Genomic DNA, 26,988 nt, shown 5'->3' with positions numbered 1-26,988 from the left:
TAGTCGGAAGTGGCTCGCGAGTTTGTCATGGCCGTGCGAGAATCGAGGCACGCCAGATTGACCACATGGCGAGGGGCAAATGTTTCTGCGCAGGGTCTTCACGGAAGGTTCACGCGTGGAGCCACTGGTCCGCAAGAGGCAGCGGACGCTGTCGCCGGCCTCGTCGATCTGCAGCAATACTCCAACAGGTGAATCGCCGGCGGTCGCACGCGGTGCTACATCGAAGGTTGCTGTGCCAAACTGGTGCCGTTGTAGCACCCTCACGCCGGGGCGAATCTACTGCGAAAATTGCCCACGTGCTGTCATGATAGCCACTGCGTGCAGAGCTTGAAGGAGCCCGTTCACTTATTCTTAGCGGATTTACGTTCATTTGGTGTAGCCACCCTTCAGGTTATAGATATTAAAATATAGAGAGAGACAAAAAAAGCGCCACACAGTTTGATGCTCTTGGAAGATTGTTTGTGGTGTGCTTAAAGGCCCCAGGGGCACTCCTTGACTAGCTCCCAAGTTCATTCTCTGCTGTTACACGCGAGGGCACAGGCTAGCATTCCAGTTCATTGTTACATAGTGGGACTGAATTTGTACTTACTCATTCACGATGCATTGAGGGCACAATAGGAAAAAACAAAGGTTAACTCGGCAATCCTCTGTTGCACTGGGAGGCTCAGCATTTTGTTCAACCATGGGTATTTTTTTTTAATTGATCGAGCACACCTTACTGTCCAAAACTACCATGTAAGCGACAACTACAGGACAGGTATTGTGAAGTTTTTAAATATTTTCCTGAATGCAAGGTAATGAGACTATCAGCAGTTTTATGTGTAAAACATTTTTGGCAAAATCGATGCTTGAAAAATGTGCATGATGGGAAATTTATTTATTTATTTACAGATACTGCTGTCTCGATACACGAGACATAGCAGAAGTGGGTACATTAGGAAAAGGAACGAACATACATTAAGCAATACCAAAGAAACATACAAAGCATTTAAACCATATTACAAAATATGGTTAGGCAGTTCTTTCAAAAACAGTTCAATTGATTTTTCGCATAGGGAACCATCTAGGTTGTTCCAAATCTCAAGAACGGCTCGAAAAAAGGAATGCGTAAAGCAATTTACAAATGGCTGGAAGGGAACAATGTTGAGTGGGTGAGATCGGCGCGTGATTCGAAGTGCTAAATCACAAAAAGTAATCGGTGCTTCAATGCAACTGCGGCTGTGTACAATCTTATGTAGCAGAGTAATACGGTCAAGTGTGCGTCGGAAAGCAAGGGGTTCTAACGACAATGAGCATGCGTGAGATGAGGGAGAAAAATTGCAGTCATACCGGCCAAATATAAATCGTATTGCTTTTTTCTGTATGCCCTCGAGCATATTTATGTCAAGTGCAGTATAGGGTGACCATACCGCTGAGGCGTACTCTAGCAATGGTCGGATGAGCGATTTATACGCCGTTAATTTGAAGTCCTTGGTAGAGTGCTTGAGTGTTCGTTTTATGTATCCCAGTTTTCGAAGTGCTCTAGCGCAAATTGTTTCAATGTGATAGTGCCACTTTAGATTTTGAGTGTAGGTAACACCAAGATATTTGAATGTATTAACAGAGTTTAGGTTAATGTCGCTAGAAATGGGGAAAAGTTCATACTGACATACATATGCCTCAGGCAAACATACAAATACCTATATTTGCTGAAGATCCTGGCTGTGGCGGTCAAATTTCGATGGAGGCAAAATGGTAGACGCCCGTACACTGTTCGATGTTGGTGCTGGTTAAAAAACAGCAGATAGTCTACATTTCTGGAGCCTTCCACTGTGGTGACTCTCATAATCATATTGTGGTTTGGGATGTAAAGCCCCAAATATTAATGCAGTGCCATCTACAGAGCTCGTTTCACAGGAATTCCACTGTTGGCATTGTTGGTTATGAGCGAAAAATTGAAGATGTAAATAAAAATTCTGGGTCTGAGTGAGGAACAATTCCGGGTCATTGGCATGGCAAGCAAGTGTTCTTCTACAGAGCCATGCATCTACTTGTGAATGCAGTGAAAATAAATTTCTCTGCTTGGAAATGCAATGAAAGTAACTTGCATGCTTTACAAATACACTCGTCCAGAATACATGCTTCTCAATGCAACTAGTAATATTGCAGTAATAATGCATGGTAAAAAGCGTAAATTGCCATCAGGTGTGAGAACATGCGATTATCACGACTTCATGGTTTAAGGCAGGCCACCCACAAAATAAGTCGCACCCGTTACTGTGCTTTTTCCCTTAAGATCGCATAGTGGGTGCATAGCAAGTTCGAATAGATTTTGCATGCACACTTGAATATAGTTTAAAGCCTGCTATTCATTACACAGAATGCAGCCATATGTGAAAGCTTCACGGACACAAGTCATTTTGAACTCTGCGCACTCTGAACAGGATATCGCTATTGCTTTATACTTTCTAAGGCGAAGCGTAAGGGTCCCCCAATTTTTAATATTATTGGATTTGCTGAGACATTATCCTCGTTGTTCAAGCTTGTGGTGCACATATATTCAAATCCATTTAATAAACATTTCAAAACATTAGATATTATCATCAGCACCATTTTTGCACCTGCTGAGCTTTCAAAATTGTGCATCTGAAAGAATAAGTTGTCGGGCTAGTTGGTCATGAATAACTGGCCGAGTCGTACTAGTGAAAGGTATAAAACAACAAACTCAAGAAAGATGAGCGCTTGCCTTTATAGTCTTTTGTCGTTTTATACCTTGTACTAATAATAGCAGCTGGGGTTTTACATGCTAATGCTACAATATCAATGGGGCAGATGTAAATTGAGGGCTCCTGAAATATGGGCCATCTGGTGTAATTTAATGTGTACAGACATCACGCAGTACATGGTCCTCTCCCATTTCACACCATTAAAGTGAGACTACTGCGGCCGAGATTGATCCTGTGACCTCTGAGTCTACGAATGAACCCAGTAACTGCCCCATCACGGTTCCCTAATATGCCTCAGCAGGTCATGCAACTAGCATTTATAGGCATCTTACTGTGAATTTGTTGGACCCATATGTGAACATCGCATACTTCGGGAACACTCCTGGGAATGAAAGCTTGGATTCTCCCTGCGATAACACTTCCAGTGCAGGGTGGAAGCAAGATGCGAAAACGCCCATGTACCTCTGTGCAGGTCATAAACCCTAGGTGGTTCAAATTAATTTAGTCCACGCCGTAAGTGGAGGCTCATGATTAGATCAGTGTTTTAGCATGTAGAACCCCCTGCTTTATAAAACCGTGGTAAGCCTTGAGACAACCTTTTTGTCAAATATAAATGTCTTGCGACAGATTCCCGGATATATTGAGGGCTACAAGAAAATCTTAGAGCTGTTACAATCTAAAAAGTATGCCAATACTGTGTTTAACTTTACTGAACAAGACTGTATGCCATAAAATGTTGATGACATTTTGGTTAAGCTTAAGGTTGCATTGTTACCTTTGCTTATGATACCCACTGTATTATTTTAATGTCTTAAGATTTTAGAAAACTAAACTTGAAGATTTGGGCTTGATTCCAAGCCATGTTCACTTTGTGTCAGCACGAAAATGCCTCTCTACGTAACTTAAAGGAGTGCTGCCACGTAATTTAAATACTCACAGCTGGTTACTTTAAATAAAAGCACATTTGTCCAGTATCCTAAAAACAGCATCGTGCTTGGGTTACATTTCATGTATCTTTAATTAAGCTACCTCAAAAGTGTGCTTCTTGTTTCGGTATCGAAAAGTTTGCTTCGCCTGTTGCGTCAAGCCGATAAAAAATGAATGGCCTTTGTTGTTACTGTCACATGACATAATGTCACTTCTCATAATAAATATAGCCACTGTGTATTGCCGTAGTCCAAAATCGATTTGGCATTGCCACTTGTGCAACGATATCAGCCCATATCACAGCACCAGAAGGACAGATTGAAGAGACATACTTTAATTGTGTCGCAAGCCCCATTTCCATGTTTAAACACTCTCACGTTTAATTGCACATTTATAGAAAATGACAAGGTACAGTTCAAGTTAGTAACTCCTATGATATTAGCTTCACTATATGTGGTATCATAAACATATATTTATTACATTCCAATATTGAAGAGAGCCCTTCAAAATTTTCTTTGTATGTTCATTTTATCTACAAGTTTGAGTGTGTCGCTTATTGGAAGCCTTTTGATTTGTTGTTCAAAGTGTTGTACTGAAGGGTAAAGTCTTATTCCCGAAGTGAGATTGAAATTCGCAGACACAGGAGTTTGCACACCAGATGGCCGCATTTACGACTGCTCCGATGCACATTTATATGCCAATTCACTCTGAAGTTCAGTGTCTATAGTGCATTGACTTCAAAGACCCGCTCTGAGCTTTCCTTTTGTGTTAGTAGCAAGTCCATGTCGCATGTGTGACAAAGGACAACATTAACTTAGCAACGCCTTAAATTTCAAAGTTGTTTGCATGCGAGAATATTGAAATGCCTAACTTCATTTGCCTAAATGCTAATCGTTACTTAATGCATTTGTCAGAACTCGTTCGACTGAAAAGTGCATATTTTCTGACATCATAGCTTGTGTAGAAGTGCAGTGGAAGTGGAGCATTAGAAGTAGTATCTTGTCCTAATAAAAATACTGTATGTGTAGCTCTTAATTACATCGACAAAAGTTTTACTCGGTGAATGTCTTCAGGATGCCATAGCAAATGCGTAATGTGGCTTTCATCATATTGCTTCTGCAAATACACGTGCAGTTTGATGACTGATACTTAGACATACAATGGCCAAAGTCTCTGCAGCAGCATCATGAAGCTTCGCAACAGACTTAAAGAAACACTAAAGTCAATAACAATTTACATCAAAGTGAAAGCTAAATATATTACAACATTGAAAACGACAATATTATCAACAGCAGTGCCCTACTTACCAAGAAATTAAGGTAAATGCACAAGAATGCATGTGCTGCTGTAGGACATTCTCACAATGATTCCGATGATGTCAGACGAACTGACTACAATTAATCACTTGTAATAGATCTAGCTGCACTACATAAAGAACCTTCCGTGCATCAAGAGACGCAATAAAATGCTGCTTGTTCATTTCTGTTTGCTTCATAGAAAAAAGAACCGCCAGACATTACTATAGGAAAATAGCGCGAGTGGCTCAATAATTCAGTTTTCACGTGGTTAAACTGAACAGGTAGTGCCATCTAGCGGGGCCCAGTTGAACCAAAGCACGTCTGCCATCTCAGAGCCAATGGCAAGAAATTGATCAATGCCGTTGTTGCTGCTGTGGCTCCTGCTGCTTTCGTTCTGCTGCTACTAGTGTCGGTGGCCGCGTAGTAAAGCCGGGCAACGTTGTGCATGGCAACTGGGACGTGATATGTTCTAAATCTTGAGGCGGGTAAATTGAAGTGCGCTACCCTGATGCGGACCTCTAAAACCTGATTGTATTTCAAAATAAGCGCTTCCTTGGCACAAAAGCAACACTACGAGGTTTTCGGACAGCTATTTCAATAATCAACACCGACTTAATAGTTGCCTATAGTGTCCCTTTAAGCTAAGCATGCCATAGCATACTTGTTTTTGTGTAGCACAGTCTAAGAAGGCACAGCAAACTTTTTTTGTTTTAAAGGAGCACTGACAATGAATTTCAGAATTGAGATGTGCTTTTGATTTAATTGCTTCGTATGCGTAGGTCCTCTCGGCCAAATTTGAATCACGTCCATTGCATGCAAGGTATTTTGATTTCAATGGCAAACAGCATGTGAGCGCTCAACGGAAAATGAAGTGCCCAGTTACATTGACACTACTGCGACGTGTTCGCTGTAATACATTTCACACGTACCATCCTGAGTGACAATGCACTAGTAGTGGTGAAGTCTATGATCCGAGCGTTCTTATTGTGACGCCCAGTGGTGCCGAAGCCTGAAAACGCACTCAATCTTTATGTCTCATTTTTGTCTCGCTGCTTCGAATGATTTCATGTAATTACAAGACTCGAACCACCTATAAAAGAATGGCAAAAGAAAAGAGCATAATTCAACGTGTGCTTGTCACTCAGCATGTTGGAGAACCGTTGTGAATGGCACTCGTCTGGTTGGAAGTGCGGAAAACGTGCCATGAGGGTGTCTTTTCATTATACGTATGTTACACGCCAACACAACCACAAGGGATCAAAATGGGGTAGCGTATAGACGAATATCGCTAACGAGTAACATGCAGGTATTGCTTACAGTGAATTCTAGTTCTTCTGTCTTTGCGTCCTCGAAATACCAAGTTAATGCTGCTGCAATCATGAGAGGCTCGATAGGTGGGGCCTTCTTTGGAATTAAAATTGTAGTTTTATTGCTCACACTTGCTTCATAAAGTTTGCTTCTTACTTGCATATGTTACTTGGATCAGTAACGTATGCTGTCGGGCTAGTTGGTGTGTAACTGTGCAGAACATCGCTGGCACAAACTTAAAAGACGTCGAGAGAAGAGACTCGGAAAAGCACACACTCGCAACTAACTTTTATTGAATCGAAGCTCGTCTTATAAAACCCTCACGCATGCGTACAACCACAAGAAGAGACCAACCAGCTATAATCACAATCTATCAGATAGAAAATCAAATTCATTATCATACAATGACAGAGATGAAACACTGATACATTGTTCGCCAAATTGTCTAATAAACATCGCCTCTGCCAATTCAGGTGCCACTTTGTCTTTGCTTCTTAGCAATATTCTCGTACGGTGCAGTAGCGGTTCACACGAGCGTTCCTTACAATGATGCGGCAAATGCGAACCCGTGCCGTTTCTCATTGACAGTGCATGTTTCCTTAAGCAATAGTTTATACAACGGCCCGACTGGCCAATGTACACCTTGCCACAACTGAGCAGGATCAAGTAGACAATGCCTACCAAACAATCCAAAAACTTTCTTTCGTGCTTCTTTAAACAATGAGCACTTGGTACGCCACACGAACGAGCACAAACGTGCGAAAGCCTCTGAGGTGCCGAGAACACGACAGGGACCTTAAAACGAGAGGCGACGTGCTTCAAAGGATGAGCCAGTCTGTGCACATACGGAATGACAACAGGTCGCTTCTTCTGTGTTTTTCGCTTCTGTGGTTTCATAATAATGAAATGTTTCAGGGGCGTAATCTTAACAAAATAGTCTACTGCCGTTCCGAAGCTTCTCAAACAGTATCAGCGTAGTTTGCACTGAGAATTACTGACAGTAAAATGGGGCGATAACAAAACATGAGTAGAGAATGTCGCAATATTGCTCCTTTATCAGTAACTTCCAATTATACATGTTAATTTTGTTCTGATTCTGGAATGATTGTTTTTCTTGTTTTTGTTTTACTCTTGTAATAGCCCTGTGTAAGGGCTGACAGTATCTGTAAATAAAAAATAAAATATGAAAAAGCAGTTTGCCAGAATTGCAACTACTGATGCCTTGGTTCTTTGGTTCTGCTTGCTCATTGCATGAAGAGGGCTTCGAATTTTGCCATGTAGTATAGAGCAGTTTATTAGTGAGCTCACTGCTACTGTGCTCTCATGGTGTCAACTGACACCTGCTTCTTAAAGGACATTGCAAATCAGATGCCGCGGTTGTGATTGGCATTCATTCTCGGATATTATCACGTACACAAACACTCGACAAAGCAGCCATTATCGTTCTCAACCGCCAAAATGTGCTCTTTCAGGAAGTGAGATGGATGAAGAGGAGATGAGTAGTGAATCTGACGACAGCAATGACTCGTGGACTACGCAGAACGAGTTCATCTCGGAGTTCATTATGAGGTGTGTTCATTGCAAGTTGCTTTTCTTTATGTGTTGCTGCCTTGGCCTGTACCTCTTATGAAGGCACACTTGCTGCTGATGCGTGTGAGGTCATGGGTTTCAGTTGCATCCACTTGCTTTGAAACAGGTGACTGTTTGAGCACTTGTACTGCAGTATTTCTCATTGTTTACAGGTTCTTTGAGCTTAAATACACCTAACAAAAGAATTGAAAGAAAAAATATGGTTTATTTACTTGATACAAATTATTCACAATACAAGAAAGTGTCTTCATAGAATTGTCTGCAGTTTGTTAGATATTTGTAGAATCTGCAGAACTTGTGTTGCTGTTGGGTCGGTTTAATAGCTTTTGACATGGTCGTGTCCATGGGAAGCCTTCATCCCGTCGGCTAAGGTTGATGACTATCAGCGACATCTTGCAGTACCTGAAGTAAATAAAGTAATCTGACACAGCGGTTGGTAAATTCCGCAACAACTGGTGTGTGCAAACCATACCCACAATGTTGAAGCGATGCTTACTTGTTGCTGCTAATCTAGATTCCAAGTTGGCTCAGCTACTAGGCTGAACTTCTTTTTTGAAATTAGATGCCTTCGCAAAAAGTATTACTTTCGACAATTTTTTTTGTGACGTCTTCATGTCCCTCTTACTGACATAATATTAGTAGTGGAAACGATGTCATTTGCTTTATGGGCTCTAATATGAAACTTTTTGTCTTAAACTATTAGTTTAGACACACCAAAAAATGTTAGCATCGAAAATATACTGAAGCAAAACTGTTAGCCTGCCTAGTTGCAATGAATTCATCTTTTAGCCACTTGCCTGACCAAACAAACATGTATGACAAACAAGCGCAATCTAACAACTGGTTTTTGAAAAAACATCTGCTCCAGTAGGCAACATGATCTCTGCAGTCTTGTCAAGAAACACATCCCTCATGCATATAACAATCACGTGTGATTATAACGCTTGGTATTATCGCGCTGACAGCAACAGACTACGTCAAATGCACTTCTAAAGAGTGTCTACTAACCCATCTTAGACCCATCTGGAAAAGTCGGGAAATTTCCGGAAAATCTGTCCAGGTCATGGAAACTTATCGCAGTTCGTGCGACAGCTATAAAAATAAGCATTCCTCTATATAAAAGCTGAAAAATGTCACTCCTTTCGCTGAAACTACAGTGAACAGCTAGAAGAGGTATGAAAAAATAAAAGGCAGTGCATAACTGTTGCTTCTTAGCTTAAACATGAAAGGATGCACCGACCAAAAAAGCACAGTTTATCGACTTTCGGGCACCCGATAAGGGAGCCTTGTTCACAAAAGAGGCCATAAGAAAGGCACAGCATATTAACTACGCCTAAGTATGTGACGTAGCACCTAGAGTACATCGTCAGAGGTGTCTCATCGCTCGTGTTCAGCGTATGTGCATTCGTATGCGCTGGGATTCCAGGTGCGGGCATGCTGCAGGCTTGTTTTCTTTGGGCAGAATACACATGCTTGACCAGTCAATTCGGTGACTTGTAGACTTCACGTGTTCAGCAAGGGCATTTGAGAGCACGCGTCATTTCGTGACATCTATTCGTATTGTTTAACTCTTTTCTTAAAATCCCCTGTCTCACCAATGTAGTGGCGTAAACAAGACAGGAGAAATTTTTGCTTAGCGACTGGTCCTTCATGTTAACTAAAGCATTCCTTAGCTTCGATGTTCGTAGATGCACTATTTTGATGTCTGTTGCTTCTGTATATCACACAGCATATCTGACTTTCAAAGCATAATATTACTTACGGTAAATTTTTGCATGTTTGTCTTGACCACAATTTCGAATTAGCTTGAAGGCCTTTTTGTTTTAGAGTAGAACTGCCATCAGCAGAGGCTTGCCGGGCTATGTCATGCTTATTGGCAGTGCAATGACAAGCATCCTCAGCTACACAATTATCGCTGGTAGCTCGGGTTTCGAGAGTGGTATTGGTTAACTTTAGCTAAAATTCTCATCTCGATTCCTTTAGGTGGTGTCATTAAATCTGTGAATATTTCTCGGGATCACGTCCATAGAAGTGCACGTAAACGAAGATAAGACGCCGGCATCTGTGATTCAATTATAGAATCGAGGAAGCTGTTGCGGGCTGACAGATTGTTTCTTGCCACTACATACTCAAACGTTTCAAACACTACCTTCAGTTTTTATTACAGGCATCTGTAGACTATCATAATGCTTGAAAGATCAGAGCCCAGAGAAATAAAATACCAAATTGCATGGGCTCATCGTGTTCAAAAAAAGAGAGAGAGAATTTTGCTGAGCAGTGAATTTTAGAGATGTGCAAATTAGGCGGTAATGCAAATAAGTAGTAAGTACAACAATCCAGTTCAGATCAGATCCAATCCAATCCACACCCTAAGCGGCCTGGGCTGTTGCTGTTACATCCCAGTGGCGGAACCGGCCAGGCTTCCGCGTCCTCCTTTTACACGGATGCTGCGAGATGGTGCCACTTCTACATTTTCTAGCAGCTTTGGCTGCGTTGTCGGACTCTTCCGGGCTCCTTGAAACGTGCAGCTACGGTTCATTTTAACTCATGTGTGCCTCCTGGTTCTGTCGAAGATCCAACTACAGCCAACTTGGTCGCTGCCTCACTCAGAGGTTTTATTTTGACCAAATATACATACTTTTTTTTATTAACCACATGTGCTCAAAACATTCAGAGCTTGTGCGGTATATATGTTTAGGTATTTTATATGGAGCACCTGATATATATGCATATAGTGGGAGTAATAATTCAATGGGCCAGTTAGTATTCGTGAAGGTATGGGATATGGCACAACGGGACCGTTGTCAACAAGGATAAATATATTTATTTCCCAACAGTTTCGGGAGGGGTCCTCCCTTCATCAGGGGATGAGTTATAACTCATCCCGTGATGAAGGGAGGACCCCTCCCGAAACTGTTGGGAAATAAATATATTTATCCTTGTTGACAACGCTGCCGTTGTGCCATATCCCATGTATATATATATATATATCAAATGCATTATTCGAAGGTCGTAGGTTCGATTCCTGCTCACGGCTGGTTATTTTTCACCCACTTTCTTATTTACATTCCATTGATTCTAATAACTTCCCCTATACATTCCTTGGCATTACTGTCTGTTAGATCTCATTAATATTGTGTCAAAACACGGAAAAACAAGCCCTTAAATATGCACTTCTTTCCCTTATATATATATATATATATATATATATATATATATATATATATGAGATCCAACAGACAGTAATGCCAAGGAATGTACAGGGGAAGTTATTAGAACCAATGGAATGTAAATAAGAAGAAAGAAAAGTGGATGAAAAAATAACCAGCCGTGAGCAGGAATCGAACCTACGACTTTCGAATAACGCGTTCGATGCTCTAACCACTGAGCTACCACAGCGGCCTTCCCTCCATCCACTTTTTTGGGTTTATATTTGAATATAGAAGTAGGAGTGTCAGTAAGCGCCATCTATAAGCCAAGCGACGAGTGTGAAACACTCTTTTATGCGCATGTTTGGCGTCACGTAGCACATGAACTTATTACGAGCGGGCAGCTGATTAATATTCCCTCGTATACAACCTAATGACACCAAGTCTGCCACTACGAGACCCTCGTTAATGAATAAGGGAAAGAAGTGTATACCTAAGGGCTCGTTTTTCCGTGTTTTGACACAATATTAATGAGATCTAACAGACAATAATGCCAAGGAATGTACAGGGGAAGTTATTAGAACCAATGGAATGTAAATAAGAAGAAAGAAAAGTGGGTGAAAAAATAACCAGCCATGAGCAGGAATCGAACCTACGACCTTTGAATAACGCGTTTGATGCTCTAACCACTGAACTATCACAGCGGCCTTCCCTCCATCCACTTTTTTGGGTTTAAATCCATCCACTTTTTTGGGTTTAAATGTGAATTTAGAAGTAGGCGTGTCAGTCAGCGCCATCTATAAGCCAAGCGACGACTGTGAAACACTCTTTTATGCGCATGTTTGGCGTCACGTAGCACGTGAACTGATTACCAGCGGGCAGCTGATTAATAGTCCCTCGTATACAACCTAATGACACCAAGTCTGCCAGTACGAGACCCTCGTTTTAATGAAATAAGGGAAAGAAGTGTATACCTAAGGGCTCGTTTTTCTGTGTTTTGACACAATATTAATGAGATCTAACAGCAGTAATGCCAAGTACAGGAGAAGTTATTAGAACAAATGGAATGTAAATAAGAAGAAAGAAAAGTGGGTGAAAATAAAGTGGGAAGGTGGGTGATCTCATCAATATTGTGTCAAAACACGGAAAAACGAGCCCTTAGGTATACACTTTTTTCCCTTATATATATATATATATATATATATATATATATATATTTTCACACGAGGGTTTGTTTCCAGTGTGCCGACTCTACCCAACAGATGGGATGGTCGTTGAGGAAAAGATTGAATTTGCTTTTAATTATCATGGAAAACCTTTAAAAGTCAGGTAGTTCGAAAAAATCGAATCGGTAGACACCCTGTTCTAGCAAACAACTAGGAAAAATGAGAATTTGCCATCAAAGGTATGAGGAAAGGAGTGAAGTTTGTAATGAAGCAAGGGCAGGATGGCTGACACACTTTTGTTTTAGTTCTTCAATCCAGTGGGCTTCCACAATCTCTTGCTGTTTGATTTCTGTGTTCAAAATATGAAGAACTGTGCTTTGCATCCTTAGTGGTAAAAGATTAGTAGAAATCTTACGAAATAATTAACAGCGGGGCGAGCTAAATAAACGGGGTGTTCTTTTTCCAAGACTTTACAAATTTTTCATAAAACTTTTCTGACATTCAGGCTCCTGAAGTTTCTGCACATGAACTCCCCATCAGGACAGAAATAATTTGCCACAGCTGAAGGGATATTGATGTTAGTAATCAACGAGAACTTGTTAAATAACTATCTGATTATTCACTTTGTGATAGCTTAGCGTAAAAAGTTGTAGTTCAGGAAAATTCATGGCAGAATTTTTTTTCAGATATTGCAAAATTGTACATAATCTGAAATATTCAACATCGTGTTTTGATGGCAATATCAGCACTGATTCCTCCTTGGCGAGTCAGAAATGCAGCCACTCTGTTACTTCAGGAGGGAACTTCCCATGACAATGAAGTGACAGAACTTGAATAGAAGTGCATTGAAGTGTAATATCGTCAGGAAAAGCAGCAAGTAATATAGAATACACAGCTACATCATTTATTCTTTGCATGTGATGTGTGGTGCTCATCTGTTCACTTCTCAACCTATAACTAGGTGCAAGAAGCAATAATAATAAAAACTCATCTGTGTGCAAGAATAAGTGTTGCAGCAGCTACCTATGGGTTCTGTGCTTAGCAAGGTCTCACGCTCAATTACCACTGGTGGGCCACTAAATTAGTCTTACAAGGGCTGGGACAAAGAGTATGTACAAATGTAACCTAACATTGCCATTTCAAAGAATGGCTTTCCCATATCACATATGTGAATAGCTTCTGTAGTGTATTTCACGTCAGGTTTTGAAAAACATATGAATATCATCTTTCACAATGACTAAAATCTGGACGATGATTCTGAAACAGAGTTTTTGTTCTGTTGTGCCATTTCAATCATGGAAACTGCAAGGAATGTCTCACGAAAAAAATAATGCGTGGGACCAGTTTAGTCTGTTCAGCTTACCTGAACAAAGTGCCACTAATTGCAGTTGGGGGGGGGGGGGGGGGGGCAGTGCGAATACAGTTCAGCATAGTCGCAAAAGTATCAACACATGAAGCCTTGCTGTGCTAGTGAAAGGTCTGCGGGGCACATGTTGCCCGTGACCTGTCTGTTTGAGATCGCTGCTTTATAGAGAAAGAAAAAGGTGGATATTGCAGTTTTGTTCTACACAATGACAAAGAGATAGAAGCGCCAGACTTCACATGCAAACGCAAGGTGGAAGTGACGTGACTGGCTACTTCCCACGACATGATGTGGTCCTGACATGCCTTTAGTCAAAATTTGTAAATTATCGTGCTGAGATGTGCCAGTATGGTGTAAGAGAGTGGCCATGTCTCCTGCACACTCGCTGCGGCCAGTTGTGATGTCTCCCTTGAAATTCATCATTGAGTGTGTACCTCGAATTATGTCGGACTTCGTGATTTCTGAAAAATCATAATCCCATAAGTTGCCACGGAGGACAAATATCTAACTTAACAACTGCTCTAAAGTGAATGACTAAAAAGGTAATTAATGAGTTGTTAGTCACTTCTATGTCATTTTAGCCTGCAGTAAAGTATTTCCGGACAAAGAGAACACGTCACGAACCAAACTAAAGATATAATTTTAGTATCATGTTTCAACTCCCACATAGGAGCCTGACCCACAATGCTTTGTGCACAAAGCTCTCTTGTGGGGGCCGAAACTTTTTTTTAAGGATATATATTTACTTTTGTTGGCACTGTGTCCAGCCAGGTGCGATTCTGCCAAACTGTTAGCTTCAAAATATTTCCGTGTTGATGTAGAGATTGAGTGCAGAAACAATAGTAACATATCATAAGACTCTTGTTCAAGATCTCTATTGTCTAAAACAAATTTTTTTTTTCTGTATAGCAATGAATTCTGCTGACAAGCTAAACATGTTTCTACTTTCATCCATTTGAGATAATTAGAATGAAGGTTCTTGATTAGTGCACGAATTGTCAGCACAAAAACAGTTAGGAGCTCCTTAATGTATGTCTAAAGGTAGATAGAATGAAATTTGGTAATTATTTGTGCAGCCGTGTCTTTTATAGTCTTAAGCAAGGGGTCGTGGAGCTGTTAAACATATAGTACTGGTTAGTCTCGCAAGAGAATATTATTAAAAAATTCTATGGATAGAGGGGATAGCCGCTGTGGTAGCTCAGCTGGTAGAGCATCGGATGCGTTATTCGAAGGTTGCAGGTTAGGTCCTTGTCCAGGGCAAGGTGTCTTTTGTCCACTTTTTTTTCTTCACAATTACAATACAATCATTTCCAATAACTTTCCCTATACTTTTCTTGCATTATTGTCTGTTAGATCTCATTATTATTGTGTCTAAAAAGAAAAAACGAACCCTTAAATTTACTTTCCTTTCGTATGAATTGAAAATGGTTGTGAAATAGCATTTGCTTTTTCACGTATGTCACTGTGCACAATGTTAAGAAATTGTTTACGCAAGCCTGAAACAACAGTGGCACATCTGTACTCAAAAATTTGGCTGTTCGTGCTGCAAATGCCATTTTAGAAGATGCGATGAATGACAGTACTGCTTACCACCTTTTTACGCTTGTAACCTGCCCCTATATGCAACCCACATGCCCGATCAGAAGCAGCAGAAAAATTGTCTAAAAAAAGTGTGTGTGTTTTGTATTATCTGCGCACATTGCCGTGAGGTCATCTTGCGCATTGAAATTCGCCTATAACCTCCATCCCAACGTCATCTCCGCACTTTCTGCATATTTTGCACAAGTTGTACTTTATAAAATATGGTAATGTTACTCACGACAAACTTGATATAATGGGCTCGTTGAGTCGACTAGCCAAGCAGCGGCTCAGAGAGATCGTCTTTGTCCTCTTTCACTCTTCGATCTCACACAAGCAAACCATGTGGCAATCGTCCCCCCCTTTGAAAGCATCGACTCGATGCTCGTAAATAAAAAAAAATGAAGGTATACACACGCAGATATAGAGAACCAAAAGAGGGAGAGTGCCAGTACTCGCAGCGCAAATGAAGAAGTTTCGTCAACGCTTGCGCCAAGCGCAAAAAGAAAAGGCATAAAAACACAGGAGAACACAAACAGCAGCAGCAACGCAAAGTCACGGCATGTCGTAGCACGTGAATACCACAAGGGCTACTGTGTGAAGTAGGGCTTCAGCCGAACGACATGCACGGTTTCGAGCCGAAGCTCTCGACGAGAAGACGCTGCGCCGTCCGGAAATACCTCGTAGGTAACATCTGTGACTCGTCTAAGAACCTTGTATGGTCCAAAATAACGGCTTAGGAGTTTTTCGGATAAGCCTGGTCGCCGGACAGGGATCCACACCCACACTCGGTCCCCAGGGTGGTAGGTGACATTTCGATGGCGGAGGTTGTAACGTCGTGCATCTGTATCTTGTTGGTGACTGGTGTTTATGCGAGCTAGCTGACGAGCTTCTTCGGCGTATTGAGTGTATTGCTCAGCGTCTTGAGCAAGTTCATTGCTTTGGTCGCATGGAAGCATAGCATCGATCATGGTTCGCACGTTGCGTCCGTAAACAAGTCGGAAAGGCGGAAATCGCGTTGTTTCTTGCGTTGCCGTATTGTAAGCAAACGTGGTGTATGAAAGAATCTCGTCCCAGGTTTTGTGTTGTACGTCCACGTACATTGACAGCATGTCCGCTATGGTCTTGTTAAGCCTCTCTGTCAGTCCATTGGATTGCAGGTGATAAGCCGTTGTTTTTCGATGACTTGTGCAGCTCAGTTTAAAAATGTCCTCCATCATTCGTGCTGTAAACGACGTCACTCTGTCCGTAATCACGCATGACGGAGCATCATGTCGTAGGACGATTTGGTGCACGAAGAACTGCGCGACTTCGGAGGCCGTGCCACGGGGTAACGCTTTTGTTTCAGCATAACTAGTAAGATAATCTGTCGCAACTATAATCCATTTGTTCCCAGAGGACGACAAAGGGAAAGGCCCGAGAAGGTCCATTCCCACGAGGTCAAATGGTGTTCGTGGTGGTGCCGATCGGCTGGAGCAGGCCCGCGGGTCTCACAGGCGGAGTCTTGCGGCGCTGGCACTCACGGCAGCCTTTCACATATCGATGTACACTAGTTGATAGTCGCGGCCAGTAATACTGTTGGCGTACTGTGGCGAGAGTTCGCGAATAGCCCAAATGTCCTGACGTGTGCTCGTCGTGGCACGCAAGGAGGATCTCATCACGCATGTCGGTAGGAACAACGAGTAGGAAGGCTTTGTCGCTACCACGGGTGTTTTTCTTGTAAAGAATGCCTCTTCTTAGACGAAAAGAGGACAGTTCGCGAGCAATGTGTTGAGGGACCTGAGAGTTGCGGCCTTCCAGGGAATCAATGACTGGGCGTAATTCGTCGTCTGCCCGCTGCTTTGACATAAATTCGGCGTCGCTAACTGCTCCGAGAAAGGCATCTTCATCTTCGGAGCCCCTGACAGCGTTCCCCACAGGTGCTCGAGAAAGCGCGTCGGCGTCTTCGTGTTTGCGCCCTGACCTGTACACAATCGTAATATCGAACTCCTGCAAACGCAAACTCCACCGTGCGAGACGGCCGGATGGATCTCTGAGATTTGCCAGCCAGCAGAGCGAGTGGTGGTCAGTCACCACTTTGAAGGGACGACCGTAGAGGTAAGGCCGAAATTTGGTCGCCGCCCACATGACTGCGAGGCATTCTTTTTCTGGCGTAGAATAGTTGGTCTCGGCTCGAGAAAGAGTACGACTGGCATAAGCTATCACATGCTCAACGCCGCCGTGTCGTTGTACAAGGACAGCGCCAAGTCCGACGTTGCTGGCATCTGTATGAATTTCTGTAGCAGCGTCCTCATCAAGATGGGATGGTCCTCACAAGCTGAGGAAACGGCGTACTGCTCTTTTATCTGATGGAACAGGGAAGGCGGCGACAGCAGCAGTTTTGTCTGGATCAGGTCGCACTCCATCCGCACTAATGACATGTCCCAGAAATTTCAGCTCTTCATAGCCGAAATGGCACTTTTGAGGTTTCAGCGTGAGTTCAGCTTTGCAAATGGCTTCCAGAACCTTTCTCAGACGCTTCAGATGTTCTTCGAAGCTCTCCGAAAAGATGACCACATCATCGAGGTAGACAAGGCAGCTTTGCCACTTCAAGCCAGTGAGAACTGTGTCCATCATCCTCTGAAAAGTGGCTGGTGCAGAACAGAGGCTGAAGGGCAGAACTCAGAATTCGCAAAGTCCGTCTGGAGTCACAAACGCGGTTTTTTCTCGGTCTCGTTCATCCACTTCAATTTGCCAATAGCCACTCTTTAGATTGATGGACGAAAAATACTTTGCGTGTCTTAACCTGTCGAGGGAGTCGTCGGCCCGTGGAAATGGGTAGACGTCCTTTTTTGTGACGCTATTAAGCTTCCTGTAGTCAATACAGAATCGCAGCGTTCCGTCTTTTTTCTTTACTAGAACGACTGGCGAGGACCAAGCGCTGCTGGATGGTTGAATCATCCCGTCATCCAGCATCTCTTTTACTTGTGTCTGAATAGCCTCGCGTTCTTTGGCAGAAACGCGATAAGGCTGCTGCCGGATGGGGCGGACGTCATCGTCGGTAATAATTCGATGCTTCGTGAGGTGTGTTTGACGTACTTTAGAAGAAGAGGCGAAGCAAGATCGAAACTCCCTTAAAAGGTCATGAAGTGCAGCTTTTCTCTCGTCTGACAGCGTCGAATTAATGTCGATGCGGTCTAAAAATCCCTCATTCTCATGCGTTTCCTCGGACGCGAAGCACTCCGTGACGTCAGCAACAGGTTCTCCATAAGCTAGGGTGGTTCCACGGAAAAGATGCCGGTGCTCGTAATTGAAGTTCGTAGCTAGTATCGTTGACTGTCCGTCACGGACGCGCACAACACTTCGGGCGGCGCATACACCTTGGAGCAGCAGAAGTGATAAGTTGCTTTCAGCCACCACGTCGCCGTCTTGGAAGTCTTCACAAGTGACTTCGATGGGAACAGTTGCTCGAGGTGGCAGCGTCACACTGTCGTCAGCAACACGCAGCGCAAGTCTACGGCAGTTATCGGCGTCTCGATCTGTTGCGCCTTGAGTCGAGAAGGTCACGATGCGCTCACGGAGATTTATGATGGCACCGTATTCCCGAAGGAAGTCCGTGCCGATAATCAGCTGACGCGAACAGTCGCGAAGAACGAGGCAGCTGAGCACAAACGTTGACGCACGAATTTTCACTCTTGCGGTACAGCGACCCAGCGGTGTTACAACGTGTCCTCCAGCTGTTCGAATTCGCGTTCCATTCCACGGCGTGATCGCTTTCCTGAGATCTTTCGCTAGCCTCCCGCTGATGATCGAATAGTCTGCACCAGTGTCTACCAATGTACTGACCTGAAGACCATCAATCAGCACAGGTATGTCGAGTGACACGCGGTCACTAGGTTCAGATGTGGATGTCGCCGTTTCTTCAGTACGGCGATTATTCTCTGACGAAATGCCTTCGGCGTTGCGTGCAAGCGTCGATGAGAGGTCTTCCTCACTTTGAGTCCCAGCGACCTTGCCCCCGAAAGCCGCTGCCTTCAGTTTTCCCGACGAGGGCTCGGGGAGCGTTCCCGTGCCGTCACCCCGAAACGTGGCCCAGTGGCTGCGGGTTTCCTTGGAGATGGTGACCGCGATTGCTGTCGTGTAAAAGGTGCACGCTGTTGCGCGAGATACTCTTCGATATCCCTTGGCCTTTGACCAATTCGGGGACGAGGGGAATTGACGGAAAATCCACGCAGTCCAAGTTGCCGGTATGGGCATTCGCGGTAAATGTGACCAGCCTCACCGCAATGATAGCAGAGGGGTCGTCTGTCTGGCGTATGCCAGAGATCAGACTTGCGCGTCGGTGCACGGCGACTATCGATGTCCAAATCAGCGTGCGCTGACTGAATCGCGACTGACGGAATCATTGTCTGGATCGGGACGTATGGCATTGTCTGGATCGGGACGTGCGGCACTGGCTGGGTCGGGACTCCTTGACCAGAAAGAGGAGTGGCAGATCGCAAGGCTTCCACGCACGTATGATGGCGACAGTCAGTAGGCACAGGAGCCGTTTCTGGATCAACCAACGTGGGCGGAAAACGATGGGCGTGCAGCACCTGCTGGACCTCGTCACGGATGACAGTGGTGATAGAACCAACATCGATTTGCCTTGTCCCGTACATCTTTTCCATTTCTTCCCGGACGACAGATCGGATGATCTCGCGAATCCATTCGGGGCTCTTGCTCCCAGGGGTGGCAAAAATTTCGGGAGTTGAGGCAGCATTCACTTGACGGTCAAAGAGGGCAGACCGTTGGTGCAGTACTTGCTCCATTGTTGCCGCTTCAGTAAGGAACTCAGCAACACTTTTGGGGGGACTACGCACCAAACCAGCAAAAAGTTGTTCCTTCACACCACGCATGAGGTGGCGCAACTTTTTTTCTTCTGCCATAGCAGGATCTGCTCGCTTGAAAAGCCGTGTCATGTCCTCGACGTACATCGAGACGGTCTCATTGGGCATGTGGATGCGTGATTGTAGTTCACCCTCCGCCCGTTCACGGCGGTCGGGACTCCTGTAGGTCTCCAGGAGGCGACGCTGGAACTCGCGCCAAGATGTCAGAACATCATCCCTGTTCAAAAACCACGTCTTGGCACCGTCTTTTAGGCAAGTGTACACGTTCCGGAGCTTTGCGGCATCATCCCAGTAATTGATCGCTGCGACACGTTCGAACTCACTCAGCCAGTCGTCAACATCTTCATGCTGATCTCCGTGAAAGGGGCTAGGCATGAGCGGGTTCTGGACGGTGCAGTAGATCGGCGTGGAAGATGTCAGAGCTTGCACGGGATCTTGTGTCGAAGTCAGTCGCTGCGTCAGTGGTTGGTGTCTCGGGCGGTAGGCCTCGTTGGCGGCGGCTTACTCTATGAACAGGAGTGTCCACGGGTGCAGGGCTTGTGTTCCGGCTGCTGGACGGGGTCTTGGGCGTTGGGTGGTTCGTGAGCCGTACCCAGCAACTCCACCAGTCTGGTCACGTTACTCACGACAAACTTGATATAATGGGCTCGTTGAGTCGGCTAGCCAAGCAGCGGCTCAGAGAGATCGTCTTTGTCCTCTTTCACTCTTCGATCTCACACAAGCAAACCATGTGGCAATATTTTGCACAAGTTGTACTTTATAAAATATGGTAACATTAGCAAACTGATGCAAATGATATTTGATCGGCATAGGAGGTTGCCTCTCTATGGAAATTAGCATGATTCTATGAAGTGTTGTCTATGTTTTCCTGTTGCTCAAAGTGACATGATGAGACAGTGAGCCGATGGGCATTTTTTTTTTTTTTGTTGTACAGGATGATGAGCAGTGCAGGTTCCACGGAAGAGAAGCCATTTGCTTGCCCTGTTCCAGGATGCAAGAAGCGCTACAAGAATGCCAACGGAATCAAGTACCACGCAAAGAACGGGCACAAGAGGGAAGCCAAGTAAGCGTCTCGTCTTGTCTCGTTGTAACTAAGCGGTCAGCAATGTTCTAATAAATACATCGGTATGGAAGTGCGCTCGGGGCTAATGGACCTTTACGGCATTTCCCAAATCTGAGTTGTGCGTCAGTTCCTTTATTTTGTTTGGGGGGGAAGGGGGGAGTCATTCCACGCTAACTGTCCCAACCAGGGCGCTCGACCAAAATCAATTTCTGTGTAATAGTTTGAGAAAATTACACACATATAGACATTAGTACTAAAGTATTTTTCCAAGATATTTTGAGCGGCAAAAATATTTTGCATTCGTGAGACCGCCATTTAAAATTAATGATAAATGGTCGAAAACCAGGCATGAAAAAAATTTTCTATAAATTGACCGTCTGTAAATTATTTAAATACTTGCATTTTTGCATTTTTAGAGCAATGTGCTCGTATTATAAGACAGTTCGTTATCATAGCTTCAAAGTTATCACTCCTTAGAGCGTACACAAAACTGAGCAAATTGTAGTGTTTTCGAGAATTTTTCTACAAAACAAAAGTGCCAATAGAATGTATAAATTACTTTTATCAAGCTTTTCTTAAAATGTACTATTTTAGAAAAATATTCTAGGTAGACTTTAGCACAACAAACAGTGTGAGTAGACACATACACCATTTCAGTATTTGTTGATCAGAGGCACAAATTATTTGGGGGGTGCCTTGCCTCCCCCCCTACCGCTAACTCTCACTGGGAAGTTCTTGATAACAAAGTATGGTGTCATCTCTTTCAAGAAAAATGTCCTTACTGGTTTGAAACCACTCATAACTTTTATCTGAAGGTACTGTGTCGAAAGGTGCCAAAGAAAGCACTGATTATGTGAGATATTGGTGTTTAATAGCATCGACACCATGGTAAAAAATACTAATTCTAGGCTAACAGGCTCGTGAGCCGGCTACTTTGGACTCGTTCAAACTCAAATCAACCCGTGAGTCTGAGTGAGTAATATTTTGGCGAGTTTCAGTCTGGTTGAGCAAACTTCATGAGTGTGAGTACGAGTGACTCTGGCTCAGGAAAATTTTTACGAGTGAGTTGGAGTTAGCTCTAAGTGCAAAACGTGCTATCACGAGTGAGTCTGAGTGAGGTCCCCAAAAATGTCAAGAGTTTGGCACATTCCAGCCACCATGAGAATTGGTGTACTGTCGGACGCAAAATTTTATAGGATCTTCAGTCTGTGGCGGAGCATCGAAAAAGTGCAGAATGTGGCCTTTGCGATTAGATTCGGCAAAGGCGCATTATCTAAATGTGCCAACCCGCCCTGTCATGGTAGGTGACACAGTGATGCAGATTTTTGTCGCTCCGTCAGATGCTATAGATACGGTAAACTTTTGCGTCCGACAGCACGTGAGGCTTTCACAAGCCAGCCAGGGAAGTGACACATTACAGTGAGAGCCTCACTGCAGACTTTGACCTTTTTCTTTGTTTAGTTGCGGTGGTGGACTTTGGAGAACAAGAAGATTGTTCAGCATTACAGTGTGGCACAATGGGCTTGAGCTTGTTAAATAAATGTGCCACATTGCGGAGGTATGAGGAGACTTGCAGAGAATGTCGGTGACAAATGCGTGTCATGAGTTGTTAGCCTTGAAATCCTCAGTAAGGCTCCTCTGCTCCTGACATGGCATATTCTGGTGTTTTTTCTCGAATTTCTTGAACGTGACAGTGACATCAGTAAACTTGGCTGACAGCTGCCCATCCTATTCTAACACCTTTGTAAAAGATGCTTGTGTGCGTCCTTGTGCTCTATGTGTCCTGTGAAACATTACACGCGTGGTGATCACCATAATGACAGATAGTTAGTTTTCATACGATAGTAGTTCACTTCGATAGAAGCACTGTCAAAACATGAATAGCGACCGATGTTGCCAGTGAAAAGGATTTAGGGAACTACATTATACAACAGCATGTGTCCTCTACCATTTGTCGACATCTTTTTACAAGTGCGCATTCAATCAAGATCTGCTAAAACTACAAAGAAAAAAGAAATCAGTAATTCAACCTTCATTATAGGGTTGTGCAAAAAGCAAATTTACACTTGAAGTGAATTCGAGGCGAATAGTCATTTGGCCAAATAATATTCAATCGAATTCTAGCAATATATATACATGGCACATTATAAATAAAAGTAAGCAGGTTTATCATGACCAAACTTACCTGTGCAATATTTGTTTGAAATTTGAAACAAGGCATACGCAAATGTACTTCAAATGTCCTTTTTTTTTTGGTCAAGAGCAGAAGAAATTTTGAGTAGTACTAGCACGATTTAACTTCCGGTAGAATGCAACTGATAACATGCAAAATATGTTACTTTTAAAAATTTATAATACATAGAACATATAAGCTCGTGTAATATATAAGCTCGTGAACATATAAGCTCATGTCAAATTACCTTCCTGTTTTTGTTTCCATAAATGACACACGAAAAAGCAGCACACCACGTATCACAACAGAGGGCAAAATAGATTACAATTTACTACGAAGCATCATTCTCGCCATTGACCCTGACAGTCTATATAACGATGACGTCAATGTTGAACTTCAGAACTTAATGAAATTCCTTATCAGAGCCATTGGAAATAGCCACTCAAACGTATCTGCGCGCTCATATAAGACCCCGCTATGTCCTTGGATGACAGCAGAAATCCTTGACCTGCTGAAGACGAAAGATTTTTGGTACCATAAATGGAAGAAACATAGAAATAATAAATATTACCTTGGCCAGTTTAAAATTTTCAGGAATAAATCCGTGCTCCTTACGAGGCAGCGAAAGAAGGAATATTACTCTCGCCTAATAGAACAAGCTTAGGGCAACTCTAAAAAAACTTGGGAGATCGTAAACGAAGTTGTTGGCAATCAACCACAACAACGCGTGCTACCTGATTCTATTGATGCACAAACTCTAGATAACTTTAATCATTATTTCACTAAAATTGGTCTGACGTTAGCAATGCAGTTTTCTTCCTCCACTCCTCAATGTTTTTCGCCGTCTTTGCCGAGTACGTTTGCGGTACACAACATTAGTCTCGACGAAATTCAAAACACTACTGCTAATTTAGCCACCAATAAAGCCAGTGGGATAGATGGGATCACAGCGCGGATAGTAAAAGACAATATTGACGTCTTAGGCCCTATCCTATGCCATATATATAACCACTCCTTGCGTATGTCAACGTACCCATCCTGTCTGAAAACTGCTAAAGTAGTACCGGTGTACAAGGAGGGTGATCGCTCTGATCCCTCAAGTTATAGGCCTATATCTGTTTTAAGCATAATAAATAACATATTTGAAAGAATTCTAGCAAAATGGATGCGCGTCTTCCTAGAAAAATATCGTGTAATATGCGCCGAGCAACATGGATTTCGGGCGCACCATTCCACCGCCACTGCTGTACTATCTGTATCACAAAAAAATTAACGAAGCATTAAATAATAACCTCCTTGTAGCAGTAGTTTTTGTTGATTTAAAGAAAGCATTTGATACAGTTGACCATGATATATTACTAATGAAATTAAGACACTACGGTTTACGTGGCAAAATTTTTGACTTATTTTCTAGTTACATGAGCGAACGTCAACAAATGGTGATTATGCATAATCTCACTTCCTCCCTGTTAAATATACACACAGGGGTACCACAAGGCTCCATTCTTAGACCCTTGCTGTTCTCACTGTACGTAAACGACCTACCAAACATATTGACATCGGCAGAGATGCTAATGTACGCTGATGATACAGCCGTTATTGTTACTGCAGACAATATAAGGGATCTCGAGCATAAAAGTAATGTAGAACTAAAAAATGTTTGTCAGTGGTTTATAGCGAATAAACTAAAACTGAATGCAAAGAAAACTAAATACACTATTTTCCACTCCCGTTATCGAGATATAAGTAATGAGTTCATTTGCATTACAATAAATAACTGCGTGCTTGAGAAGACGAACGAATTCATATATCTGGGTGTAATTCTCGATAGCCAGCTAAACTGGCAAAGCCACATTTACTCTGTATGCGCTAAACTGGGATCTGGATGCAGTACATTACTAACCGCTAGAAATTATTTTAAAAGTAGTATTCTCCGAATTCTATATTTCACATTTTTTCATTGTCACCTCACATATTGCATAGATTCATGGGGATGGACTTTTAAAACATATCTAGAACCCTTACGTATACTACAAAAGCGAGAACTTCGAATAATAAACAATGCTAGATATGATCAACACAGTGCGTCATTGTTTCGTAATATGGAAATCATACCATTTGATAATTTACGACAGCAAAAAATTGCACTTACCGTCCATAATGTCATTTCTTATAACCTGCCCTTTCATATATCAGTATTTTCATCCTCTTGCCGCCTTATCAGACGTGCCACATTACATAATTTCAATCTTCCGCCTACTAACAATGTTTATGGCAAACGATTGCTACAATTTGCTGGAGTAAAGGTCTGGAATGATATACCATGCCAAATAAAAGAAAGCAAAAGTTTTGCCTGTGCTCTTAAAAAATACTTTCTGCAGAAAAATTAACAGGTACACTAACACACACCTCGTTGTAATCTCCACTTCGTTATGTATAGATTATATGTCTAACAAAATCATACTTGACATGGTATACGTACTTTTATGTATTTGATGTATTGTATACATACAATCCGTTGTTTGCTTGGAACAATGCTGCAAGATACTGCAAATGACTTATCACAAATATGTCTCCTTCTTATTGTAGTGGAGCATACGCACCAACGCGTATGCGCCTTCGGAAGACAACAAAAAGCCCGTGCTCTGCTTGCGCGAGAGTTTGTGCCGCCTCTGCCAGACTTGCCATATGCCCACTTTCCGTTGCGACCTCGCTGCGACTTCTTGGCTCGAATAAACGTCATCACATTTGGTGGAGGCTGCTGAGATCCCCAAGAAGACCTGGAGCTCCGCTCTCGCAAGTTGCCTGAAAGACTACCGCGAAACATGACTGACGCAGTCGCCAACCAGCCCGTCCCAGCCCAGCCAGCACCATCGGCTGCCCCGTCTACCTGCCCCGGCGCTACCCGCCAGCGGGACCCACCAATCTTCAGCGGAAGTGGTGAGCAAGACGTCGAAGACTGGCTCTCCTTGTACGAACGCGTAAGCATCAGCAACAAGTGGGACGACGACCCTAAACTCGCTTACGTCATCTTTTACTTGGCAGACGTAGCTAAGCTTTGGTTTACCAACCGCGAAACCGCCATCACCAACTGGTCCTCCTTTAAGACCCTCGTAACAGAAGCGTTCGGCCGACCAGAGGTCCGCAAGCTCCGCGCCGACCAGCGTCTGCGCCACAGAGCCCAGCAGCCTGGCGAAACGTTTATGAGTTACATTGAGGATGTTCTCGACCTCTGCAGGCGTGTTAACCAATCTATGCCCGAAGAAGAGAAAATTCGGCAGATTCTCAAGGGCATTGAGGATGGCGCATTCCAGATGTTGCTAGCGAAAAGCCCGACCTCGGTGGCAATCCTCGTAAGCCTGTGCCAGAGCTTCGATGAATTACACCGTCAGCGTTCCATCGCCCGACAGAGTGTCTCACCACCAGATTCGATCTCGGCTGTCGCACTCGCAAATGTCAACGTTCGCCAAGAAAGCCTGTCCAACCAGATCAAAGACTTCATCAGGGAGGAAGTCGCCCGACAGCTCTCCCTGCTGCCGCATAGCGACGCGCCCACCGCAAGTCTGCCTTCGACACTGCAGCAGGCCATACGCACTGAAATTTGCGATGCCCTACCTACAGTGCAGGCCCCTTACGGATGCACTTCAGCAGCATCTAATCTCTCAGCTGTCAGCTACGCACCACCTGCACCATCTTCACCTCTCAGCTACGCAGCTGTGGTTGCGCGACCCCCACCGCATCCAGTATCCTTATCGGCTCCAACTCCTTCGGCAGCGCCACCGGTTTACAGGCCCTCACCT

At 43.4% G+C, this 26,988-nt stretch overlaps 1 protein-coding gene across 1 annotated transcript in view; it reads left to right on the top strand.

The window, feature by feature from the left end:
• Positions 1-26,988, top strand: part of LOC119172555 (juxtaposed with another zinc finger protein 1) — a 60,596-nt gene that overhangs the window by 792 nt on the left and 32,816 nt on the right. The window contains exons 3-5 of the mRNA XM_037423712.2: positions 94-188; positions 7,711-7,807; positions 20,887-21,015. Coding sequence (XP_037279609.1) covers positions 94-188; positions 7,711-7,807; positions 20,887-21,015 — 321 coding nt within the window. The remainder of the gene's footprint in view (positions 1-93; positions 189-7,710; positions 7,808-20,886; positions 21,016-26,988) is intronic.

This window comes from Rhipicephalus microplus, chromosome 4, assembly GCF_043290135.1.
Source record: "Rhipicephalus microplus isolate Deutch F79 chromosome 4, USDA_Rmic, whole genome shotgun sequence".
Taxonomy (NCBI): Eukaryota; Metazoa; Arthropoda; class Arachnida; order Ixodida; family Ixodidae; genus Rhipicephalus; species Rhipicephalus microplus.
This window is presented reverse-complemented; position numbering and strand designations above follow the sequence as displayed.